At 62.8% G+C, this 20,663-nt stretch overlaps 1 protein-coding gene across 2 annotated transcripts; it reads right to left on the bottom strand.

Annotated features, from left to right (window-relative positions):
* Positions 1-6,103: 6,103 nt before the first annotated feature.
* Positions 6,104-19,885, bottom strand: Ap1m1 (adaptor related protein complex 1 subunit mu 1). 2 transcript variants are annotated; one of them, XM_004873294.4, is made up of 12 exons: positions 19,678-19,885; positions 16,424-16,580; positions 15,059-15,126; positions 14,788-14,918; positions 14,222-14,369; positions 8,684-8,810; positions 8,448-8,590; positions 8,287-8,358; positions 8,012-8,170; positions 6,936-7,061; positions 6,784-6,859; positions 6,104-6,692 (listed from the first exon to the last, which is right to left on the bottom strand). In XM_004873294.4, exons 1-12 carry the CDS (start codon positions 19,717-19,719, stop codon positions 6,670-6,672), a joined length of 1,272 nt encoding a protein of 423 aa, XP_004873351.1. In that variant the 5' UTR covers positions 19,720-19,885; the 3' UTR covers positions 6,104-6,669. The 2 variants fall into 2 exon arrangements, with proteins under 2 accessions (XP_004873351.1, XP_021106756.1); XM_021251097.2 differs by lacking the exons at positions 6,104-6,692; positions 6,784-6,859; positions 6,936-7,061 and adding an exon at positions 7,480-7,709.
* Positions 19,886-20,663: the final 778 nt, after the last annotated feature.

Here is a 20,663-nt window from a genome sequence, read left to right as displayed (position 1 = left end):
GGACCCAGCTCCAGGGGCAGGGCCTGCTTGGGGTTCTTTGCAGCGCCGGGGATGAACCGAGGGCCTGTGCATGTTGGGTAAGCACTGTACTGCGGAGCTCACCCTGCCCGCTTAGCTTCTATTTTGAGACTGGGTCTAGGTACATGGCCAAATTGATCCTCCTGCCTCAGCCTCCTGAGTGCTGGGATCACAGGCAAGCGCCACCACACCTGCTTATATGTTTTGTTTTGTTTTTGAGACAGGGTGTCACTCAGTAGTTCAGGCGGGCCTGGAACTCTTGGCAATCCTCCTGCCTCAGCCTCCCAAGATCTGAAATGACAGGCACATGCTACCATGTCCAGCTTGCTTACTTTTTCTGTTCTTGTTTTCCAATCCCGTGGTGCTTGGGCTTGAACTGAGGGCCTCGGCCTTGCAGGTCAAGTGCTCTCTGCCAAATGCACCCACCGCATGGCTCTGCAGCTGTGTCCACGTCTCCCAGGGCAGGGTCTGCCGGAGGAGCAGGTCCTGACCAGACTCAGCACTGTGCAGGGTGCCAGGCTGGGTCCGTGTAGACACAACACCAGAGCCAGAAGAGCTCTCTTCCAGGGGGCCGGGTGAGTCCTGCCAGGCTGGGGACAGGGTCCTGGAGAACTGCAGGGCACTGATGTTCTAGGGTTGTTCTTTTTTTTGAGCCAGAGTCTCCCTATATCATTCATGCTGGCCCTGAACTCACTCTGTGGCTCAGGCTGGCCTTGAACTCACAGCAATCCTCCTGCTTCAGCCTCCTGAGTGCTAGGATGACAGGCATGTGCCCCCATGCCCGGCTGAGCCCAGCAATTTGGGGCCAGCCTGGCAACAGTGAGACCTGGTCCCAAAACTGACCAAACAACCAATCAGCCCATCAACAATAAAAAACAGGCCAGGCGCGATGGTGCACGCCTGCAATCCCAGCTCTGGGCAGGCTGAGGCAGGAGGATCATCTCAAGTTTGAAGCCAGCCTGGGCCACAGAGTGAGTTCAGGGCCAGCATGAACTGTGCAGCAAGACCTTGTCTCAAAAAAAAAAAAAGGTGATTTTTATGTTTTGTGAGTTTTTCGAGTTTTAAGTTGTTTTCAGCACTGGGGATGGAACCCAGGGCCTTCACACTGAGCTACATCCCCAGCCCTTTTTTGGTGTTCATTTTGAGTCGGGTTCTCGTTAAGTTGCCCAGGCTGGGCTCAAACTTGGAATCTTCCTGCCTCAGCCTCCCAGAGTGCTGGGATGAATGGAGGACAGGCCCACACCACACCCCCAGCCTGTGTTTCATTTTTAGGAAACAGAACCAGAGCCCGCTGTGTGACCAGGACGGAACCTGGGGGCCACACGCCCTCCCCACTGGAGCCCTGCGGCCCGGCGCGGGCGGCCTTGTCCAGTGTCCTCCCGCCACACCCAGGTGGCTGCCCCCCGCCCGCGCGGGAAAGGGGAAGCGGGGCTTTCGGGGTTCGTGGGCCCCCAGATTTGCATCAGCCCCTTTTACATAAAAATCTTTCCAGCCGTGGGCAGTGGGCCTCGAAGCCACCAGGCCAGGCGGGCCGGGGACCCGGGTAGGGGAGGACCGCGCTGCCCTGGTCCTGCCCTCCAGGCTGCCGTGGTTCCTGTTTTGGGACTTAGCACAGTGGCTTCGCGGAAGGGGTGTCCCCTCCACCGCCCGTGGCGACCTTGGCCCGAGGCCGAGTGGTGATGGTGACCGCACCTTCCCCACCCGGCTCCCTGTGCCCAGCCACCTCCAGAGGCCCCGTGACAAGTGTGACCCCAGACCTGGGTGGGCTTGGGATCCCAGAGGTGGCAGCCAGGCTGGTTTCCTAAGATGACAAAGGGACCAGGGCATCACCGATCTGGGTGCCAGGCTGCGGGCAGACGCGTGGTGGCCGGGGGCAGAGACTTGGCTGGGCACCCGAGCCAGGCGAGTCCAGGACCCCAGGGGCACCGCCCGGGGGCTGGGGGCAGGGCCGCAGGGACAGCGTGCAGGGACGTGGGGGCCCGGGCTTGCAGGTCCCGCATGCCCGTGTCTGGCCGCCAGGGGAGGAACGTGAGGTCCAGGCCTCCCCAGGGCAGCTCGGCTGAGTGGGGTTTATATAGTGGTTCCCAAAATATCCGACCGCGGATAGGCTGAGGCGGCCGGGTGCGGCCAGCGCCTGCTTCCTGTCCGGCAAGATGCTTCCTGTCGATAGAGTTGCCTTATCTGTGACCGGGACGCAGGGGACAGGCCAGCCTGGCCGGGCAGGGGCTGCGGGAGCCAGGGGCTCTGGTGCAGGGTGGGAAGGCCCAGCTCTCCTGTCAGTGGGGTAGTGACTCCCCATGTCCTCTGTCTGTCCCTCACGGAGCTGCCAGGCCACTGTGGACCCTGAGGTCCTGAGCCCTGCAGATCAGGGTGTGGGGGAGGCAGGTAGGGCTGGGAGAACTGAAGGTCCCACTGGGGTAGCACCTGCAGGAGGGACATTGTGGCTGGGGTTTAATGGATATGTAGGAGCTCACTGGGCCATCACCCCCACCCTGCTGCAGGGTCCTGAGGACCTCTGTGACCACCGCAGCTCTGTTGGGACAGGCAGGGGTCACAGTGACTCCAAGGCAATGGCTGGGCCTGCGCTGGGCAGCTGCTCCTGCCTGTGCCTTGTGTGGCTTCAAAACTGCCATCTTCCCACCTCAGCCTCCTGAGTGCTGGGTCACGAGGAGCTGCCCTATTAGGTGGTGGCCCCTGGGGTCCTGTGTTTTCGGTGGCCGTGGCCCCTCACAGGGTCCCCCGAGCCCCTTTTCTGGTGCTGAGCCGGGGTCACCATCAGGTCTGCTGGCTCCAGGCCCAGGCCCAGGCTCAGCGCCGCTTGCCGGGTCCCTCCCTGTGCAGCCGTGTGACGCCACCAGTCCTCCGCATATGGCCACCTGCGGGCCTGGGCTGTGAGCCCGTTTCTCTTGCTGGGGCAGGGCCTGCAGGAATCCAGCGGACGCAGGTCCTGGTTGCCTCTGCTCTCTGAGCTCAGCCCCTGGCTCCCGGAGAGGGACTGCAGCAACCCCCAGGCTGGGTTTAAAAGCAAAGGCCTGCAGCGTGGCGGACACAAAGGGCAGAAGATCTCGGGGTGCGAGGCCCATGGCTGAGAGCCCAGCCACTTGGGAGGCTGAGGCAGGAGGGTCACAAGTTCCAGCCCAGCCTGGGCAATTTAGTGACTTAGCATGCCTCAAAATAAAGAATAAAGGGCTTGGGCCCGGGATTTAGCTCAGTGGTTCCAGCGCCTGCCTCACAAGTGCAAGGTCCCAAGTTCGATCCCCAGTACCAAAAAAAAGAATAAAGGGCTTGGGATGCAGCTCAGTGGGAAGCCCTGGGTCCCATCCTCAGTGCTGAAAGACAGAGAGAGAGAGAGAGAGAGAGAGAGAGAGAGAGAGAGAGAGAGAGAGAGAAAGAGAGAGAGAGAGAGAGAGAGGAGAGAGAGACACACACACACAGAGGCGGAGTGTTCGCCAGGAGGGGTTGCCCGCCAGCTGAGCATTTCACAGTAGCTGGTAGCAGGCTCTGAATGGCTCCAACATAAATGACCAGTGTCTGAGGCGACAGATCTGCCAGCGACCTTGATCTGCCACACGAACTGTAGCTATGCATTGAAATGTCTCACCTGCCAGGTGTGGTGGCGCACACCTGTCATCCCAGCACTCGGGAGGCTGAGGCAGGAGGATCACTGCAAGTTTGAGGCCACCCTGGGCCACATAGTGAGTTCAAGGCTGGTCTGAACTACATGGTGGGACTGTCTCAAAGGAGAGAGAGAGAGAGAGAGAGAGAGAGAGAGAGAGAGAGAGAGAGGGAGAGGGAGAGAGAGGGAGAGAGATGGAGAAGGAATGAGATGCTACAGGCGGCCTGTGGACACGCAGGGTGGGCGCCTGTCCTGTAAAGTGGAGGCCATCGCAGATGTGACAGGGGCACAGCCTTCTGCTCCCCTCGGTTCCCGGCGCATATGTGCTGTTGTCACCTACACACACTTGGGGCCATCGACGTTTCTGGGTGTCACAGCCCAACCTTGTGGGTGTCACCACGTGTAATGTTTATTCTACAGAACGGTTCTTACTTCATTTAGGGTTTAAGGAAAGATGGTACTTTTTATTGACGAAAGCGAAGTAATAATCTTTTTTTTTCTTTCTGTGGTCTCTTGAGATAGGGCTTTGCTATGTGGCCCAGGCTGGCCTTGAACTTGCAGTGATTCTCCTGCCTCTGCCTCCTGAGTGCTAAGATGACAGGTATGTACCCCACACCTGGCGACAGTTACTTTTTTGTTTTGGGTACCAGGGATTGAACTCAGGACCTTGCGCTTTAGGGGCAGGCAGCGAAACCACTGAGCTAAATCCCTGGCCCTACAATTTTTTTGGACAGTTACAATTTTTAAAAGGCAGATGGCTGGTGACCTTCTCAGGCACAGCAGCCTGAGAGGAAGCTGCCCACAATGGCCTTCTATCTGCAGCAGCCTCACCCCTAGCTTCACAGTGAACTCCTGGTCATCCTACAAAACCCAGCTCTGATGCCCCTAGCTGTGCACAACCCTCTCAGACTTCCTAGGAAAGTCTGGCTCTGCCTCTGTCCCCTCCTGTCCCTCCCTGTGGCCTTGGCACTGGGCGGGCATGGGAACGGGGCAGGGGATGGGTGGCACCAGGCCTAGGAGGCGCTGAGGACAGGAACCCTTTGCTGGCAATTAGGGAATCACTGTCCACGCCCCAAGTTGGGGCAGAGCAGGCCACACGTTGCAGGACCAGGACTGGGTGGCTAAGGGGCGGCGGGGCATGGGGCCGGGACACGCTGTGCCTGCGTCTGTGGGCAGCATCCGTGTCCAGCGCTGTCCGCGTGGCACTGTGCATCCGCGCCCCTGTGCTGGGTCTGGTGTGTGGTGAGTGCCCCAGGGTCCCCCCGAGCACCAAGTCCCCCGGCTGCATGCCAGGGGTGGCCTGGGGTGTCCTCCCTGCCCCAACCCCGATGCCAGGGGTGACTAAAGGAAGGGCTCGCTTTCTTTTTTGCTGTTTGTACATTTTTTCTCAATGCTGGGACTGAACCTAGGGCCTATCCTACTGAGCTACATCGCCAGCCCTTTTTAAACTTTTAAAATTTTGAGACTGATTCTCCCTAAGTAGCCCAGGCTGGGTTTGAACTTGGGATCCTCCTGTCTCAGCCTCCCAAAGTGCCCTGGTGACAGGAGTGCGCTACCACATGGTGACTTGAAATCGTCCCCTCGCCACTCCTGGGTCACAGAGCTGCGGTTCTGTCTGCCTGGCCCACTTGTGTCCCTGTCCTCAGAGGAGAACCTGGTTCCCAAGCAGCTCCAGATGAAAACCTTAAGGACTGAGCGCCCAGGTCAGCAGGGACTCAGACCCCGAGCGCCCCCTGGTGGCCGCGCGCGCCAGGGCGGTCCGGGCCCAGCCGCTCCGCGGGACAGGGCCACCAGGGGAAGCGGTGGTGACCATCGGAGGGAACAGCCTGACACATGGGGCGGGTGGTGGACGGGGAGAGACTGCCCGCGGGCTGGGACGCTGGCTCCGGGGTCTCAGACTCTTCCCAAGGCCGGGCCCTCGCCACATCATGCACTCCGCGTCCGTGACCTGTGTCCTGCGGGGACAGCGCCCTGAGGACAGATGTGTGCCGGCTACCATCAGGACCCGGAGTGTCATGCGCGCCACAGGTGTGCAGCGAGCACCACGCAGTTCCCTGCTGACCCCACCTGTGGGCCCTGCTCAGGTCTGAACCTCACCGTTTCCCTGATCTTGGAAGGGTTCCTGGGGACAGATCCTGTCCACCTGCTCCGAGCCCCCTCCCTGCACCTCGCCCACCCGTCACGGGGTCGCTAGTGCCATCACAGCGCATGCCTCCATCGGGCTGTGCTGCCCTTCCCGTGGCAGCTCAGAGCAGGGGCTAAGCTTGTTCTGGACTGTGTGCTATTCCACCTTGCTCTGCTGGGCCGGCGAGTGTGGACATGGAGCATCAATGAGAAGTTTTAAACTTTTTTGTTTTAGTGCCGGGGATCTAGCTCAGGACCTTGTGCTTTTGAGGCAAGCAGTGGCACCACTGAGCCAAATCCCCGGCCCCAGAAGTTGTAAACTTTTAGGCCTTCAAGCCTTAAGAATTCTCACAGGCCCCTGCTTTATTCCTATTTACCCAGAGCCCGGGAGACCCACAACCGCTCCGTGAGGGACACTTCACAGAGTCAGAGTCAGTGTAAGTCACCCCAGGCCCCGCCCCAGGCGTTAGCGCTCTGCGAAGCCAGGCCGGCCGGGAGTCGTGTCCCGGGCGTGCCTTCCCTCTGGGGGACGCAGCGTCCGCCCTCCGCCGGCCTGCAGCGCAGCCCCCCGCCCACCCCGTCCCTCCCCTCCCTTCCCCTCTCTCCTGGCGGCCTGGGGTCAGGCCCGCTGCAGGCCCTGGGCGACGCCGACAGAGCAGGCCGCGCGCCGAGGGAGGGGATTTAATGTCGCTGTCACACGCAGGGGTGGGGCCGGGCCCTGGACAGACGCGGGCCGCTGGGGGACGTCCCTGAGGGCCTGGGTGGGCGGTGGCCGGGCCGAGGCTGCAGCCGGACCAAGCTCCAGTCCCGGGGGCGCTGCCGTTGTGGGCCGTGTGGCCTTTGGCACCAAGGCCGTGGCACGTGGGGTCGGTCCGCTCCGGGACTGGGGCGGGGCGCGGCTGGGCGCGGCCTCACTGGGTCCGGAGCTGGTAGTCTGGGGGGACGGGAGGCGTCAGTCCTGCGCCCCGGGCAGGGCCGCGCCACCCCGCCCCACCCCGCCCCACCCCGCCCCGCACCGCACTCACCGCCGTTCTGCGTGATGTAGCGCACCCAGGGCAGCGCCTGGTACCCGCTCTTCTCGATGATCTTCAGGTAGCGCACCTGGCGGGAGACACCGTGGGCCGCGCGGTCGCACCTCGCCCCGGGGGCCCCAGCCCGGCCGCCCCCACGCACGCACCTGGATGCCCGAGGTGGTGAAGTAGGGGATCTCGAACTTGACGCTGACGGGCGGCTTGCCCTCCTTGTCCTCCGCCTCCACGCTGGGCAGTCCGAAGTGCGCCCGCATCAGGTACTCCTTGCCGCCCTGCGCACGGGCCAGCGTCAGCGCTGCCGCCGCGCCCACCCTGCAGCCCCGGACTCCCGGGGCGGGACAGGGGCGCAGGAGCCATCCGCGCTGTCATCCCAGACGGGCCAGCGGGAGCCGGGCTGGCAATTCAGCGAGATGCTGACTCAAAAAGTAAAAGGCGCTCCGTGTGAAGGTCCTGGGTTCAATCCCCAGTGCTCCCAAAAAGGGTTAGAAAAGAAAAAAAAAGCCAAGCCGGTCAGTTTGGGTCCTTGCATTCTCGCAATCAGACGAGGGAAGAGCCCCAGGGCCCTCGGCGGGTGGAGGCTCAGCCCAGGCAGTGGTGGGCAGCTCCGCCCCAGGGGGAAGGGCCACAGTGGGCATGGGGCGGGGCAGCGCCCGACTGGGGCCCTTTAATGCATCGACTGTGGTACCGCAGTGTTTTGCACATTCCAAAACAGCCCGTTTTATTTATTTTTTTAGACAGGGTCTTTCTGTGTAGCCCAGGCAGGCCTTGAAGTCACAGCGATCCTCCTGCCTCAGCCTCCCCAGTGCTGGGATGACAGAGTGTGCCACCGTGCCGGGCAGAAGGCATGAAGTGGAAAAGGCCACCCTGAATCCGACTGCAGCATGTGGAAATCTACGTCCCAACCCGCCGCGGGAGCGTAGCTGCAAACACGGACCAACGGAAAGGAAAATGAAAAGGTAAAGAACAGGCCAGGGTGCCTGCCGCCCGGTGGACAGCGCTTGCCTGGCTCCAAGCCCAGCCCGGAAACAGAAGAACCTGGGTGTGGGCAACTGATAAGGCGATCTCAAAAAAGGAAAAAGGGCCGGAGATCCAGCGCGGTGTGAAGGCCTGGGTTCCCTCCCCACTACCCAACCATGGCGAAGCGAGTGAGCACAGGAAAAGGCGCAGGACGGGGCGGGGCTCCGCGCAGGGCAGGGCGGCCCGGCAGGGGGCGCCGCCTCACCGGGAAGGACTTGATGGACCACACGATCTCGCTGTTCTCCGGCACCCACTTGACGCTGCCCACCGTGGTCTTGAACTTGGGCGAGTCGGCGTCGTTGGGCACGGGGATGTGGATCTCCACGTTGTTGGCCGTGGAGCGCCGCTTGAACTGGCTCTTGGCCTGCGGGTCGGGGCGTGGGTGGAGGGCGGGGCCGGGGCGCCCCTCCCCTCCCCTCCCCTCCCCTCCCTCTGGCCCTCCTGTGCCCGCCCCGCAGCCCCGCAGCCCCGCAGCCCGACCTTGATCATGTACTCGATGCGGCTGTGCGAGTGCTTCTCGATCACGGACTCGATCCAGATCAGGGGCTTCACCTGCGGGGCAGGGGCCAGCGCTCGCCCCTCGGGGACCAGGCACCTGGGCCTGCGCGGGAGCCCCGCCCCCCGCCCGCCGCGGGACTCACGTGGGTGTTGAGCCGGTAGGACATGAGCTCGAACTCGCCGTCGGGGGGTATGAAGGAGATGGTGCGGTCGTTCTCGAAGCGCGACAGCCGCACGCACTGGTGGAACTTCACGTCCTCCAGCTCCACGGACTTGCTCTTACCGCCTGGGGAGGGCACCTGGCTCGGGTCCTCAGCAGGGGCCCCGCCCCACCCCGCTCCACCCCGCTCCACCCCGCTGAGGCCCGCCGCGCACTCACGGCCCGTGTTGTCAAAGAGGACTTTGTCGTTAAGGCCCAGGCGCAGCTCCGGCATGCCCGACAGGAAGACCCGCATCTTGATGGAGCCCACGATCTCGCTGCGCAGCACGTTGCCATTGGCACTGACCTGGACAGCGGGCGGAGGGGCCGTGTTCAGCCCCACCGTGCTGTGGGCCTCCCGCCACCCTGCCCTCTGTGGTGCTGGGGTTGGAAGCCAGGGTCTTTGCACTGAGCTGCACCCCCAGCTCTTTATTCTGCCCAGGCAAGGCTGGAACTTGGGGTCCTCCTGCCTCAGCCTCCCAGAGTACTGGGATGACAGGTGTGTGCCTCCACCCTGGGCCGGTCCCCTACGCCCACTGTCCTCGTCCCTGAGCCCCAGCCCCTCCTGGCAGGCTCCTCTGTAGGCCCTGGGGACCACCTGGCCGGGTCTGGGCATTGGCCCCCCACTTCCTCCCTGTCCCCAGCAGCCCCAGTGAGTTTCCACTGCGTCTGCCCCTGCTGCACCTCCTGCCATCTGTCAGCTTCGGGGCTGCCCTCACCCTGGGCTTGTGGGGCCTCATAAGCCATGCTGACCAGATCCTGTGCCCCAAGCACTGCCCTCTGCAGGCGTCTGCAGGGCAGGGACCCGAGGACGCTGTAACCCGGGTCATGCCTGGGGGTGCGAGACAGGGATGCCCAGCTGTGAACCACAGCCCAGAGGGCAGCAGGGCCAGGGCGCAGAGAGGGTGGCCGGAAGTGGTGGGGCTGAGCAGCCTGTGGCCCAGAGACCCAGGGGCGCTTGCAGCTTCCGGCATCTGGGACAAACTCCAGCCGGGAGCCAAGGAGCGGGGACAGTGTGCAGCCCTGAGCCACCTGTCTGCCTTGGCTTCTCTCGCCACTGCTGCTGTGCGCCCTGTGACCGTCTGTCCACGGTGTCCCCAGGTGGCTGTGCACTAGCCCTCCTACTGGCCTCCCTCCATAGCCCATGTCCCTGTCCCTGGGCGCCCAGGCCTGCCTGCTGGGTCATGGATGCCAGGCCGAGCTTGGCTGCAGGGACAGGACAAGGATGAGTGGCCACTCAGTGGGTGCCACGCAGACCAAGGGGTCTGCCTGGGCCCACACCCATGGAGGCTCTGCCTCCACCCCAGAGCCGCCGGCCGGTGGCCAGAAGGGCTTCCCAGCCAGGTTGGCATAGTGTGTGGGATGGCAGCACTGCCAGCGGGGAAGAGCAGCAGACGAGAGAACAGTGCAGGCACTGGAGATGCCCACCTGTCCGCCGGCTGAGGCTTCAGAGCTCTGGGCCCCTGCCCGAGCCTCCTGAGTCACACTTTGAGGCCAGGAGCTCACCCTGGACGGACGGCCAGCCCAGCACCTGGACGCCAGGGCTGTGACCCCACGGCCTGAGCAGTGGCTCCCACGTAGCCCTCGAGACCCAGCTGCTCCCTTGGTGACGTTCAGTGCCATCTGAGGCACTGTGCACATGCACTGCCACTGTCTCAAGGTACGTGGGACAGGACGGATGGAGGCCACGGACACACTGACTCGAAACCACATGCACCAGTGTGCCACGTGTGTGCAGACAGAAGCCTCAGCAAAGTGAGAGAGCGAAACACGATCACAAATAAACTCGGGCCAGATGGGCTCCACAGCTGTGTGGAGTACAACACGGAAGGGGCCAGTGGACTTGGGAACCGGAAGGCAGGTCAACAGAAAGCATCCAGCCTGAGCTGGCCGTGGCGTACGCCTGTGATCCCAGCACTCGGGGAGGCTGAGACAGGAGGGTTCCGAGTTCACGCCCAGCCTGGGCACTTAGCGACTTAGTGAGACACTGTCTCAAAAAGGGCTGAGGATGCAGCTCGTTGTGAAGGACTGCATAAAAAGGAAGGAAAACAGAAATGATCCACTCTGTCCACAGAGAGAAGACATGGTACGGAGTGAACAGAGGCCCAGGGCCGATGGAGTCTGTGTGACACTGGTGTCCAGGAAGGGAGGAGACAGCGAGCCGAGCGCAGAGCGGAGGGAGCCTCAGGGAGCTGCGGGCGGGCTGTGTGGCGGAGGCCTGCTTGGCTTCGCTTGGGGGTGGAGGCGGGGCTCCGGGAGGCCTCACAGGGTCCAGGAGGGGCGGCGGGACCTGCAGCCGGGACAGAAGCACACCGTGGTCCCGCAGCTTCGAGGGCGCAGGGTGGGGCGGGGCTGGCCTCTGTCACCTCCTGCGGCCGACGCTGGATTCCAGACAGCGCAGGGTTTCAGGAAACTGACAAAGGGACAACGGAAAATCCGCAAGTGTGACGTGGGTTCCTTTCTCCTTTGTAGTGCAGGGACCGAGCTCCGGGCCCTTTTGGTTTTCACTTTGACACAGGCTCCTGCTAAGTCACTGAGTCGCCCAGGCTGGGCTCTGGCTTTCGGTCCTCCTGCTTCAGCCTCCTGGGTGCTGGGACGCCCTCTGGCATCAGCAGGCTGCCTCCTCGCTGCAGATGGGCGGCAGCAGAACTGTCTGCGCCCTCAGGGCGGCCGGACCCGGGCAGCGCTGATTTCCAGGTTCAGCTCCTGCTGGGAACCGACCCGATGACCAGGAAGGCCCCCGAGTCCGAGTCTCGCGAGGGCAACCCCTCTCGTCCCCACTCCTGTCCTTCCACGCCCAAGAGAGGAAGTGAGTGGCCGGAAAGGCTGACTGGGAAGGCGCTGGCCTCACCCAGGAGGGCACAGCCGGGGGTTCGGGTGGGCAGGAGGTGCAGAAGCAGCAACGGACGCGGAGCCACTGGAGGATATGGGGCCTTCACGCTTCGGCCAGCAGGAAGGAGGCGAGGAGCGGCAGGCGGCAGGCGGCAGGCGAGGTGGGCCGGCCCTGGCCCTGGCCCTCTGAACACATCTCCCGGGGGCAGAAAGGAGGCCCACTCCGGCTGGCAGCACCACCGGAGCTCTGCCCCCCTCGAGGTCCACGCTGAACGAGAAACACTTCTGAGCCCAGCCACCGGGAGGATGCCCTAGAGATGGCAGCAGAGGGCGGCGAGACCGAACAGCATCCAGAAACCAAGGGGGACAAAGCCGGCTCTGCTGGGCGTGGTAACACACACCTGTGACCTCAGCACTCGGGAGGCTGAGGCAGGAGGCTCGCAAGTTCCAGCCCAGCAGTTTAGCAAGACCCCATGCAAAGGCCTTGGGTTGGACCACCAGTACCACAAAAGAAAAAAATGGGATTTGGAGCTGAGGATGTAGCTCAGTGTGGACCATACGTCTGGCCTGACTGAAGCCTGGGCTTGGATCCCAGCACTGCAAATCGGCCAGTCAACGATCTCCAGGCTCAAAATTTGCTGGGGAATTTTAACAGCATTTAAACATTTAGGCCGGGCACGGTGGCGCACGCCTGTAGCCCCAGTACTCAGGAGGCTGAGGCAGGAGGATCATGGGACTAACTACATACCAAGACTCTGTCTCAAAAAAAGAAAAAAAAAAAGATTTAACCCCAAGTCTGTATAATGTTTGTTTCAGAAAACAAAAACGAAGGAACACTTCCCAGTCCATTTCCTATGGACACCAACGCCGGAAAGCAACAGCAGACCACAACGTTACAGAGCGGAGTTGGCCGCAGGTCTCGGGAGTGCAGACTGAGGGTCCCCGCAAACACCGGAGGTGACACACCTGAGACCGAGGACGCCAAGGCCACTGCTGCGGGGTGCCCAGGAGGCGGGGCCGGAACCTGCCCCCCTGCGGCAGAGGCCAGGCCTGGACCCGCTCGCTGAGGCCCAGAAACCTCCAGCTCCTCTGGAAAACACAGGCTTACAAACGGCACCAGACCTCTGCAGCCCAGGGAGTGAGCGGCCAGGGGCGCTCCAGACACAACTCCCGCGGCTGCAGGCAGCAAGCACCGGACAGCGCCCCGGGAGGGCCACGGGGCCTGGAGCGGACAAGAGGGGATGGCAGGGGCAGACTGCGCAGGCGCGGCGCACGCACTCCGAGCGCCCGAACCTCCGGGCTCAGGGCTGGGGCTGACCTCAGGGTCCCAGGGTGGGGCCAGAACGGGCCACGCCCGAGTGGGGGCCCCTTATCAACAGAGCGCTCCGTCCTCAGAAAATGGTGTGGGGAACGATTGCAAAGACTATTTTATACGCAAAACAACTTGGATAGAAACCTCACACCCTGTGCGAAATTTAATTCAAAACTGGCCATAGCAGGCCGGGGATGTAGCTCAGTGGAGCCGCACCTGCCTCGCAAGCGCAAGGTCCAGAGTTCGATCCCCAGTACCAGAAAAAAAAACAAAAACCGAGCCAAACCAAACCCGCAAACCCACAATTGGCCATAGACCTAAGTGCAAGTCCAGGGAACTTTCTGAACGCATCGGAGGAAGCCGCTGCAGCCTTGGGTTGGCAGAGTCCGACCTAGCACCAAAGAGCACGATTAACAACAAGAGCACGGATAGTGGGATTTCATCAGTTAGAGGTGTCTGATCGTGGAAGAAGACACTGCCCCAGGCGAGGTGCCCACAGTCCCAGCCGCAGGAGCCAGGAGTGCCACCTCAAGGGCAGCCTGTCTCTGCGGAGAACAGGACTCATGGTGAGCGCCCAGCGCGTGCCGGGTCTGCGCCTGGCATCCCAGCACTCGGGAGGCTGAGGCAGGCGGTTCGCTGTGTGTTCGAGGCCAGCCTGGGCTACACAGTGAGTTCAAAGCCAGCCTGAACTACGTAGCTAGTGAGACCCGGTCTCAAAAAACAAAACATGAGAATAAAAAGACAAACTTTCAAATCACATATCTGACAAAGACCAATGACTGGAATATATGAAGAGCTTTCAGCACTCAGCAGTGAGAAAACAAATGACCCAATTTAAACATGCTCGAAAGACACAGCCTGGTGTCCTCAGAAGCTACGAGGTGACAAAAAAACCCATGCACAGGTGTTCCATGCCATGCGCCGCCAGGGAACGGGACGGAAGCTTGAGCACCCACAGGTGCCCACAGGGCACCTCATGTGCACGGCCAGGCGCCTCCCAGTGCCCGGCACCCCACTCCGGTGGCCGACACGGCAAAACATCCACCCTGTAGCCGGCGCTGCCACTCTACTCCGCTCGTCCTGCACACCTGGAAACGCGCACGGTCCTTGGGGGGCGGGGGCACAACAGGGACAGGACACAAAGGCAGGGCACGCAGCCCACACTCCCGCCAGCACTGTGGTGTGACTGGGGACGGGGCCCCGGCGTCACTCGATGCCACTCGCAGGAGGCCTCCAAGGCCACACTGGTGGGGGAAGAGATCGGAGGGCAGCCAGGGTCTGCGTCCTGCGGGTGAGGAACCCAGGGTTGTACGGGGCCAGCGTGCACACAAGAGAAGTCGGCTTCAGCCTTGGTGTTTAAAGAAAAAAGACAAAGGCAAGCTCTGGGCATGGCTCGGTGGGTCAGACCCAGAACGGTGGCGGGAGGACCGCATCTCAGGGCCTGTCCGTCAGCCTGGGGCGGGTCCCGAGTGACAGAGTGACAGGAGGGGTCTCGGGCTAGGGCCCTCAGTCTGACCCAGAACAGCGGTCCCCGATGCAGGAGCAGAGACCCCTGCCCCACGGCGGGCACCTACCAGGAGGTTAACGGACTCGATGACATCCAGGAACACCTCATTCTTACGGTACTTGATGCCCTCTGACCGCCAGGACACGGCGTTGGTGACGGTGGCAGGGGGCCGAGGGGCCCCTGTTTCCAGCTTGTGGCCTTCCTGCGTGATATACCTGCGGGCCCGGCCAGGTTAGGGGTGGGTGTGGGCCCCCAGGTCCCTCCACCTCCTCACACCCCACGGGTGGCAGCCCTAGTACCACACGTAGCCTTCCACGTCCAGAGGCCACCAGACCCCAGTGACAGTGCCCCAAGGCGCTCATTTCCAAGATCCCAGGAGACAGCGTTAGGAGGAAAACAGGAAGTGGGCACGGGCTGGGTGTGGTGGTGCACCTGTCATCCCAGCCATGGTGGAGGCCAAGGCAGGAGGATCTCAAGTCTGACTACAGTCTGGGCCACTCAGCCAGATCTTGTCTCAAAATAAAATAAAAAGGGCTGGGCTGGGGCTCAGGTGGGAGCTTTGTCCAGCATGTGAAAACCTAGCAGGAACTGAGCCTGAGCTGCCCCACTCTGCGAGCCCGGGGGCCCACTCACTCCTGCAGGATCTTGCTGTCCGTGGTCTGTGGGTAGCCGAAGTCCATGAGCTCATCCAGCAGCTCGTAGATGATCACGAAGTTGTCTCGGATGCTCTCCTCCTCCAGCTCCTTGAAGTACTCGGAGAACACCTGGGCAGTGGGTGGGCAGGGAGGGGCCCTTGGGACACCGAGCCAGTGCCCGGCCCCTGCTTGCTGGGCACCCCCCCAGGGCCTGGGCACAGCAGGCCAGGCTGGGGCTGCTCCTCCCTGAAGGGCCCTGGCACACTCACCTGCACCACCTTGTAGAGGAAGGAGAACACCAGCGACACACATGCATTCTTCTTGGACGTGGCAACCACTGCACGCAGCCACGTCAAGGAGCCTTCCCTGCCCCCAGCCCTCGGCTGCCTCCCCACTCGCCCTGGTCACGGCCAGGCCTGGGACATGGCGGTCACTGCTAGACCTGGCCCCACCGCCCCAAGGAGGGAGCCTGAGCAGCCCCTTCCAGGAAGAAAGCACCACAGGAGCCTGACGCCATGGTGCAGGCCTGTATGTCCAGCTGCGTGGAGGCTGAGGCAGGAGGATGGCAAGTTTGAGGCCAGACTGGGCGACTTAGCGAATTCTGTCTCAAAATAAAAAAGCACATAATAAAAAGGGCTGGCATGGAGCTCTGTGTGAAGGCCTGGGCTGGGCTCAGTGCTAGGGGAAGCAGCAGGGCAGCAGTGGTGACGCAGGATGGTAACAGCCCTGCTCTCTGAAGCTGGGGTCGGCTCCGGCCAGGCTCCAGGGCGCAGCCAGGGCCGAGTCTGCCCTACATGAACTCCACCCCGCAGACAGCCCTGTCCCCTCGGGATGCTTCTGGCCCTCCTTCCCGACCAGGGATGCTGGCTGCTCCCTCTGTGGGTGACGTGTCTATGCCACCACACAGCAAGCTCAGGGGAAGGCAGGGGCGCGGTGGGGAGTGCCCTTTCTAAGGAGGTGCAGGGGGATCAGGCTGTGTGCAGAGGGAGCCCTGGGGCCCCTCCCCAGCCGCCCACGCATGGCATGGGCGCACGGAGGCCCCTTGGGACTCAGACCGTGCACACTGGCGGGCTCCTCCCATACCCAGGCAGCCAGGCCAGCAGGGCAGCTTCAGAGGACATCAGATGAGGGCCACCTCCCGGATGCCAGCCCCCTGTCACTCTGCGGAGCTGTCCCCGGCTCCCAGCGACCACTGCATCTAAGCAGTGCACCCAACATCACCAGGGCACTGTCTGGACAGCGTGGCTGGGTGGGCTGGGTGTCCCTCTCCCACAGCCTGGGGCATGGGCTGCCCCCAGGTCTCCACGATCACCCCCAGTGGCCTGGGACTTCAAGAGGCTGAGAACCTGCCTCACACCCAGGCCCTCCCCTTGGAGTGTGGGGCCCAGGACCTGTGAGAGGGCTGGCTGGTGTCCTGGGGCAGCCACCTGAGCCCTCTGGGGCCACCTGGCTGCAGACGTCCAGTCCCTCTCCCTCCACCCAGTGTCCCAGCCTGCAGCTCCCAGGGCTTCCTTGTGTGCTCCGGGCACCGCAGACCCTGGGGCCTCCTGGCCACCACTGCTCATCCCCAGGGACAGGATGTCACACTGTCACCGGGCACCCTCGAGAGTGCCCCAGGTCCCCGCCAAGGATACAGTAGAGGTTGTTGTGCTTGATCCACATGAAGCGAACACCGCCGTGGGCCAGGATGGGCGACAGTGCGCCCTCCTCCTCCTTCTCTACCAGGATGGGCATGAAGTGCTCCACCTCTGACATGTCCACGTCTCCGCGGTAGTTCCGGCAGACAAGCACCTGCAGGGCAGGGCGGTCACGGGGGTCGAAGTGGGGCCACCCAGTCAGGAAGGGTGGCAACACACACTGCCCTGCCTATCCTGCGCACAGCCCACGAGCGGCAGCACCCAGACTCGGCGGGATCCTTCAGGCAGTTTCACTCACTGGTGTGCCGCTGCTGGGACTGGGCCAGCAGCGCAGAGCTGCACCCCGACCCTTTTATTTGTTTCAGAGAGGGTCCAGCCAAGTTGCCCAGCTGGGCTGGGACTTGCAGTCCTCCTGCCTCAGCCTCCGACAGTGCTGGGATGACAGGCAGGTGCCCCACACCGGCCTGACCTTTAGACCAAGGCCTGGAGTGAGGGGTGGGGGTGGGGGTGGGGGTGGAGGACAGCAGGCTGCGGGGGGCAGGGGCCGAGCAGGTGCCAGGCCTGCCTGTGGCAGGGCTCCCAGTGTAGCAGCCAGGCAGGTCTGTCCCCCTGGAAGGGCACCACCCAGCCTCAGCACCCGACCCCAGCTCAGGCATTCCAGGCCCACGGGACCAGGCCACTTGCAGGCACCTCCCAGGGCCTGGTGCCCTCCCTCCCACATCACTCTGTCCTCACTGTCCCATCACCCACCACAGCACGCGCTCATCCATCCCTCCCTTTGTGTGTGACATCTGTGTCCTTCCCTGGGGGGGGAACTGGCCCCCGGCAAACTCGGAGATAAGGAGAAAGAGAAGCAGGGACAATTGCTAGCGGGGACAACTGCGGGGCCAGTGGTGCTGCTGCTGAGACAGCGAGACAGCAGGGCAGTGCCAGGTCTGCAGCGGCTGCGGGGCCACCATGGACCCCAGAGGTGATGGGCAGGGGAGGAGGTGCGGGCTGAGGTAGACTGCAGGGTCCTGGCACACTATGGGGTCAGCAATAGAAGCCGGAGCCCATGGCGAGGGGCAGTGGGGCGGTGCTAGGCCCTGCGGGCTCCAGGTGGACGCTCAGGCTGGGGCCCAAGGCAGGGCCAGCAGGTGGAGAGGAAGCAGGGACACAGCTCCCGGAAGTGGGGACACTGTGCTGCTGGTGCAGTGGGACCCCTTGGGGCTCGGTGGAGGGACCCAGGTGCTGCCCCACACTGGATCCTTTTCTCTGCTCACACAGCCTGCTCGCTGGCGGAAGCCCTGAGCAGGGATGTGGGCGACTGTCTCCTTGGCTGGTGCCTCCTGCCCTGTGTCCCCTTGGCCGTCCCATCGGGATGTTCTCAACACCCTGGCCCAGAACGTCTTCTGCCTGGCGCGCTGGCTGCCCGTCACCCTCCTGCCTACAGGGACACCTTGCCTCCACACGACGGTCATTGTCACCATCTCAAACCAGCTCGGTCACACGCTCTGCTGGGGAGCCTTTTGTAACCTCACCTATGAGGCTGAGCAACTACTGCCTGGGGGCTGTGTCCCGGGCCCTGTGGCTGCCTGGCCCAAGTGCTCGGTGGCATCCCTGGCTGTGTGTCTGTCCCCGGCAGCTGGAGACGCTCTTGGCACTTCGGCCACACTAGGGCTGCCCTGTCTCGTGCCAGTGAGGAAAGCGGGCCCAGAGTGGGACCCCCGCATATCCAAGGTTGCATAGCCACAGAGACCGGCTGCCTGCAGGGCCCGCAGGAAAGGCTCGCCCCAGGGACAAGGGGGTGGAGACAGGGACGCAGTGGCCAGGCGGGAGCAGGCGCACCAAGGCCCTCCAGGACAGGGGTCTTCCCACTCCCATGGCCTGCATGGGGACGCAGCAGTGTTGACTTTGGATGACATCCATATACCCACTCCTGGACTCCAGGAGGGGCAGCCAGCCACCTGCTGCTCACCTGCTGCAGCTTCTGGGCACTCACCAGGAGGATGGGACACCACTCGTCCCTCCTGATGAATGTGGGCCTTGTCTGGCATGGCCGGGCCTGTTCTTGTTCCCACAGGGAAGACCAGACAGTCACTCCCTGTCCACCTGGGATGGCCTCAGGGGAAGGTGGCTGCCCAGTTCTCAAGACCTGGACAATACTTCCTTTAAGAAGTTTCCAGGGCGAGGGATTTAGCTCAGTGGTTCCGCTGTCTGCCTCACAAGCACAAGGTCCCAAGTTTGATCCCCGGTACCAAAACAAACAAACAAACAAAAAGTTTTCAGATTGTGCATGGTGGTACACCCTAGCACCCTAGGTGGCTGAGGCAGGAGGGTCACAAGTTCCAGCCCAGCCTGGGAAACTTACTGATTTAGTCAGACCCTGTCTCAAATTAAAAAATAAAAAAGAGCTGGGGATGGAGCTCAGTTCACTGGGTTCAGTCCCCAGCGCTGGAAAAAAAGTGTTTGAACCATGGCAGAGCTCGGTGTAGAGTGCTTGCCTGGCAAGCATGAGGACATGAGGAGCTGCGTTAAAGCTCAGGACTAGAAATAAACGTTTTCTGCCTCAAATACCCCAGGCTCAGCAGGTGACATCCGGGCCCACCTGTCCTTCCCTGGGGAGCCCCGGGAGACTGTTCCTGTTACGGCTGCACTGCGGCAGCAGATGTCTGCTTGTCAAGCGTTTGAGCGAGGGTCACTCTCCAGCCTGCACCCCGAGGGACCCGCGACACTGGGCAGATTCTCTGCAAATCCCAGCTCCATGCACGGATGATACAGGGTGGCCTCAGACCTGCCACCTTTCGCCGCACCCTCTTGCCGTACCCTCAGCAAGCTTGGTCGCCACTGTGCCTCAGTTTCCCCTCGAACCGCCCGCCTCCCCTGCCTGGCATTTGGAGGAAGGTCGGGAAGCCGTCTCTGGAGGAAGCGGAGGGCAGACGGAGCAGGCAGCGGCCAGGGCGCCCGCCTGCCGCGCCTCATCTTCCGGCCAAGGGTCGCACGGGCCCCAGCGCGGGGCGGGGACGCTGCCACCGGTTACCTGGCAACGACAGGCTGTCGCCCCCACGTTACCTAGCAACAGAAAGGGGCTCCAGAGCCTAGACCGCCATGTTTCCTAGCAACGGAGGGGGCCCTAGGAAGAGGCTTAACGGTCTCCGCCACTCTCGCCAGGGTGGCGCCCCTCGGCGGGTTACCAAGCAATATGGTGGGTCCCCTTCCGGGCGAGGACCCCAGGGTTGCCTGGCAACGGGAAGTGTGGGAGCCCTGAGTACCTTGCCCTTCAGGTCCAGCACGTAGATGGCGCTGGCCGACATGGCGGCTGCGGAAGGCCCCAGAGGCGCCGAGGGCGGCCGCAACGGCTCTCACGGCCGGCGCTGAGTGAGGCCGGCGCGCACCGCGACACTTCCCTCTACTTCCGGCCCGGGTGCCGCGCGCGGACCGTTATGTCCGGTCCAGGAGGAGCGGTGCGCAGTGCGCAGGCGCCTGGTGGATTGGGCACAGGCGCAGTACATATTATGTGACCATATATTCCCCCCCCCCCCAACCATCCCGGAAGTGAGGCCTAGGGGGCGGGGCGGAGCCGACGGAATGGGGTTTTTCTCTGTCACCTGCAGTAGGGTGAGACCAGGCAGATGGAAAACCCCTCCTTTGGGTCAGGTTGGGTGACAGAGCCTGGAGGTGGAACCGACTTGGGCCCAGCCCTATGCAGCCTGCGGTCTGGTGGGGGTGTCTAGGAAGGAAGGAAGGTGGGGCCGCAGGGACAGAAGTCACGCCCAGCAGCGGTCCTTGCCTGGACCTGTCAGTGCGACCTTCGTCAGGGAACAGGCCCTGTCACGACCCGGAATGCGCTCGTGCGACCGCCCCCCAGACCACAGCGGGACACATGTTACTGGGTAGCAAGTGCCCTGGAGGCCGGTGCACACCGGGCCAATTAACCCTTTGCCTGGCGCCTGGGCGTTCGGTTGGTTTTGCAGAGCTGGGTGTGGAACCAGGGACCTCGTCACGCGGCACAGGCAGCCACCCGAGCGAGCGCGACACCTGGAGCCTCTTACTTTATATTCGGCCCCACCTGAGCGACTGTGCCCCAGGTCGTCGGCGTCCCACTTCCTGCTCTTTTCCTCTAAAACCGAGGGCCCTGCTGTAGCCGCTCTCCTGGCATCTCCGACAGCGGTGCTTACCCTAATTCATGCACAGAAGGGAAAAAGCAACGAAAGCTCATTTTACAGCCGTGGATCTGTGAGTCCACATTTCACCTAGA

Source organism: Heterocephalus glaber, unplaced genomic scaffold, assembly GCF_053883595.1.
Source record: "Heterocephalus glaber isolate CG9 unplaced genomic scaffold, H.glaber_assembly_v1.0 deba00001761, whole genome shotgun sequence".
Classification (NCBI taxonomy): domain Eukaryota; kingdom Metazoa; phylum Chordata; class Mammalia; order Rodentia; family Bathyergidae; genus Heterocephalus; species Heterocephalus glaber.
The sequence above is the reverse complement of the archived record's forward strand: the minus strand, read 5'-3'. Positions and strand labels throughout refer to the sequence as shown.

Bases quoted from the DNA above. Each gene is read 5' to 3' on its own strand.
- Ap1m1 (XM_004873294.4), bottom strand. From the start codon at position 19,719: ATGTCGGCCAGCGCCATCTACGTGCTGGACCTGAAGGGCAAG. The intron at 8,811-14,221 runs GTAGGTGCCCGC...CCCGCTGTCCAG, and splicing joins TCGAGTCCGTTAACCTCCTG to GTCAGTGCCAATGGCAACGT. The intron at 6,693-6,783 runs GTGAGTGCGGTG...CCGTCCCCCCAG, and splicing joins CTACATCACGCAGAACGGCG to ACTACCAGCTCCGGACCCAG.